This window comes from Aplysia californica, unplaced genomic scaffold (genome assembly GCF_000002075.1).
Source record: "Aplysia californica isolate F4 #8 unplaced genomic scaffold, AplCal3.0 scaffold00394, whole genome shotgun sequence".
NCBI lineage: Eukaryota > Metazoa > Mollusca > Gastropoda > Aplysiida > Aplysiidae > Aplysia > Aplysia californica.
The window spans coordinates 213,345-217,984 of NW_004797664.1; the positions used below are offsets into that span (position 1 = coordinate 213,345).

Sequence of the window (4,640 nt, forward strand, 5' to 3'; positions counted from 1 at the left end):
GACAGAGAGAGAGACAGAGAGAGAGAGAGAGAGAGGGGTAACGTGAGGGAGAAAGAGGGGGGAGAATGAGAGAGCCAGGAAACTAAAGATACAGGGGTGTCTAAAAAAACGAAAAGCGGACCCACTTAAATTGTAATAACTCGGTCATCTCTGCCCTAATTTCAACCAAAATCCGAACAAATAAAATTCAACCAATAGGACGTCAAGTTGGTAAATATTTAAAAAAAAACAACTACCAGGGAACATTTTTGAGAAAAATCAAGTTTTAATTTTTTTTTTACAAAACTGAGTACAAGACAATTTTCAAAATTTTGTATACGCGTTCAGCTGTATGGGCTTGATTGGCCCATTGTGATTTCAGGACAAGGACAGTAAAAAGCACAATTGTCACCTCAGATAGACATCTAAACGTGTCTAGAAAGTTTTGTAGAAGTTTGGGAAGAATGTGTTGTGCTGTACAGTTCTGATTTCAGTGGGGTTGGGCCACAAACCAAACAGCAAGAGTGGCCATGATATGGTTGCAAGAAAGGTTTGGAGAACACATTACAGCCGAAAAGTTACGAATGAATGGTTACTATATGTCTTCTAACTTAAACCTGTTCATCAGTTATTACCTTTTGGGCTTTAAAAAAATTTTGATGGACATAGTGTAGGGAAACAATCCCCAAACAACCCAACAGTTGGAACTCTATGATGAACAAGACTTCCAAAGAATCGTCCCAGAAACATACCACAGGGCTATTTCAAATTTCCAATGGCGTACTGCTGGAGCAAGAAATGGTCAGCACCGTGAGATTTAAATAGCGAACTCCTTCTGTTAGTTACTTACTTTTACTTTTTCATCCTCTGTTGCCGTTAAGCGTCGAGGGGAGATGCAGTTTTCTACGGCTGGCCTTTCATTTGTGATATTATTGTGTTTTCTCAGGGTTTCCTTGATATCCTCAATCCACCTTTAGCGTGGCCTTCCTCTTCCTTTATAACCTGGGTGCTTGGTGTTGTAGGCTCTCGAGGCTGGCTGGTGACATACGTAGCAGCTGGCCAAACCGTTTCATTCTGTCTTTCTATGTAATGCAGGCAGGACCCAATGCTGAAAGCTGCTCTTATCTCTTCATGTCTCTGTCTGTCCCATCTTGTGGTGTTTTTGTTAAGGCTTTTGCGGAGACATCTCATTTCGCATGCAATGATTTTGCTTTCATGGGTTTTATTTAATGTCTAGATCTGGCACTCATGGTAGCACAATGTTGGTATGGATATTGAAGTGGTAAACTGTCTCTTTGTGTCCATGGAGATATTTTGATGAGATAGGAGGGGTGTGAGCTGGTAGGCGACAGCGTTTGCTTTTTTAGTTTACATTTCTAATTCTCTGTCTATGAAGCCGTTTTCAGAAAAAGTGGTGCCAAAATATTTAAACTACTTCACCAGTTTCGATATTTTACTATCATTCTATTTTACTATGTTCTGGGGACTATGGTTTCGGCTCACTTTCACAACTTCTGTTTTGATGCGTTAATTATCTTTGAATTTATTTAGCAATTATTTTTCGCCCTTGTCCGAGAATGCTAGGTGTAAATCTTTCCTACCAGAAGATCAGGGGTGTGGCTGAAAAACAGCAGTAAGAAGGAGCCAAGGAGTAGCAGTAGACAGGCTACAGAAAGAGTCAGGAGCCCAATGGAGGGGGCAAAGGAGGTGAGGGGGTCGGGGCAGAAAGTGGAGACGAAAGCAGACGGCAGAACATTGCCAAAGAGCAGGAAAGGAGGTGAAAGGAGACAAGAGAAGAAAATGTTTCGGTGCTACCCGGATACGAATCCAGAACCTTTGAATTAGAGGCGATCACCTTAATCTCTAGGCCACGAGAGCCCCCATTTGTTCTTCAACGTACAAATTTAATACATGTAGTGACTATTTGAAATAGAGCAATATACTTATTTTCTCTAAGAAGCTGCAAAGTTTGCCGTCTGAGTCAATTTTGGCTGACATTTTTTTAAATTTGATATTTTTTCGAACAAACGAATTGATTTCTCTCATATAGATAAAACACTAAGTCCCCCATGGTTGAACTTTATTTCTGCGAAATTTTATTAGAATTGGTACAAAGATGACTGCGTTATTGTAAAAGTGGTCCTCCTTTTTTGACACTCGGTAGCAGACAATTAGAGAAAGTGGGGAGGGGGGGGGATAGAGAGAAGGGAGGTATGAGAGGGGGGAAAAGAGAACTGAAGTGTGAAAGAGTAGGGTGAGAGAGAGTGTGTGAGAGAAAGCGATTGAGAGAAAAGAGGAGCAAAGGGGGTGAGTGAAATATTGTGAGAAACAGAGAATGTGTTTGTATGTGTGTGTGTGTGTGTGTGTGTGTGTGTGTGTGTGTGTGTGTGTGTGTGTGTGTAAGAGAGAGAGAGAGAGAGATTGAGGGAGATAAGGAGGAGGAGGAGAGGGCGGGGTAAGAGAGACAGAGTGACAGAGGAAAAGATTGAGACACCCATGACATGCCTTCAGAAGACGACTTGTACGATGTGTATTTCCAACCCAGGTCGTGGGTATTGCTGCTGCTGCTGTTGCTGCTGCCGTGGTTGCTGTAGTGGTTATAACTATTTATTGTTTCTGATATTGTCACTATTGTTCCTGATACATTCAGAGGAACATAATAACATTTACATATTCATTATTATGGTGCAGGTCCACGCGCTACAGCCTGGTCAATGCGCTTTACAATAACAACTATTTCCCCAGCAGACCCTGGAAGAGAGCCACTGGGAAAACCAGAAAAATAATAAATTATATGAAATTAAAACCAAACTAGAACAGCGAAATCCTTCGGATCTCTCCAGAAGAGACGAAGTCATTTTTACTCGATTGCGCATCGGACACACGGCCCTGACCCACAAATACCTCCTACAGGGAGATGAGAAGCCGTTCTGTGTCGGATGCGAGACAGATTTTACCATTAGACACATTTTAACAGAATGTCTAGACTTTGGAGAGATCCGAAGGAAATATTATAAATGCAAGAAATTGCAGGATATTTTTTCCGTCGTTGTTCCCAGCAGAATTTTAAATTTTATAAAGGCCATTGGCCTCTATGGCGAGTTGTAGAGTGAATTTTATATTATTTAAAATTTTTATCGTTACTTAAAAGTTGTTTTAGATCACAAATGTATTTACACTGAATTTGAATATTTTAACTTTTTAGCATTTTAAAGTAAATTAGTTAACCAGTCGTGAAGTGAACTTTCGCAGAGGTGAACAACTTGTGTTTCGCGCGCTCATTTGACCTTAGCAGTTGCGAGCGCCGTAAAACCTTATACTATACATACATAGACCCTGGAACACTCAGAAATATTCCCAACTTCCCGGGAAGCATACAGTGCAAGCTGCAGATTGTACACGCTCACTCTAACAAACTGTCAAAGATCTTTAGCTTTCAGTTGCAGGGTACCAATTTCCACCGGGGTGAAGTGAGGACAATTCCTGTAAAGTGACTTTCACAAGGACACAACGTCGGCTCCTTAACGTGGCGGCATCCGAACCCACGACCTTACGTTTGCGAGTCCGAGAGCCTAAACACTAGGCCACCGACGCCGCCAACCTTGCTTTTGTTCTTGGTCTTCTACACCTGTATTCGTCGTCGCATCTTCTGTTGCTGCTGGTATTGTGACTGTTGCTGCTGTTGCTGCTGGTATTGTGACTGTTGCTGCTGTTGCTGCTGGTATTGTGACTCTTGCTGCTGTTGCTGCTGTTGCTGCTGTTGCTGCTGTTGCTGCTGTTGCTGCTGTTACTTTTGCTGTTGCGCTACCGCCTACCTGTCCGGCGCCCCCGCCTGAGCGTGTCCTGTTGTCCCCAGGTTTTCACAGACGAGCCCGGCCCAGGACCCCCCGCAAGGAGAACACTGGCAGTGGCAAGTCCCCTGAGACAAAACCGCAACGCAAACACACCTTGCACTCTCCTCCCCGAACGTTCCAGCCTGTGGCTATTGTCTCCTCGTGGGTCAGCTCTGACATCACGAGGGTCAATTCCACCGAGATCTGGTGACGCCAAAGCTACACATGAGGCCTGGTGGCGCCACAGTCTACCCATCACAGCCGCCATTTACCTATTTGATATCTGATCACATTTTTTAAAAACAACGAACAAGACCTCGGCTTAGATCTGATTCCTATGTCTGTGTTGTTTTTCTTGACGAAGAAATCCTGAGTCAGACACCCGTGCTTTGTTCAGAGTTCTTTGTTTACCCTTTGACCTACTTTTTTCCGGTTCCCTCGTCTTTGACATCTCGCTATCCCAGAATCACAAGGTTCTATCTGCTCAGTATCTAGTTTTGAGGAATGTGACGATAAAATTTTGAGTTCCACAACATGTCTAGCTTTTTCGAATGCAGTTCTTTAAATATCTTAATAACGACTCCGAATAATCAAACGATTTTGATAGAACAGACAGGATATTTGGGTTCTGAACTCATGGTCTTAGTAGATCTTCAAGGGTACACGGCTATGAATGAGATCTTTAACTTTCCTTTGATATGTTAAATGAAAAGATGCTTTGTTTTTATTTTTTAATGGTTAGGAAAAGCAATACATCAGCACAGACTAGTGTCTACAGAGTCCCCCCCCCTCCTTTTCCCCCTCCTTCTCCCCTTTTTCCCCCAATAT

General features: G+C 42.7%; 1 protein-coding gene across 1 annotated transcript in view; it reads left to right on the forward strand.

The window, feature by feature from the left end:
• LOC101857503 overlaps nucleotides 1-4,208 on the forward strand; it is a gene marked incomplete in the record, with an annotated part of 23,424 nt that extends 19,216 nt beyond the window's left edge. The window contains 1 exon segment of the mRNA XM_013085656.2: nucleotides 3,836-4,208. Within this exon segment, the coding sequence (XP_012941110.1) occupies nucleotides 3,836-4,023 (188 nt within the window).
• Between the last annotated feature and the right edge of the window lie 432 nt (nucleotides 4,209-4,640).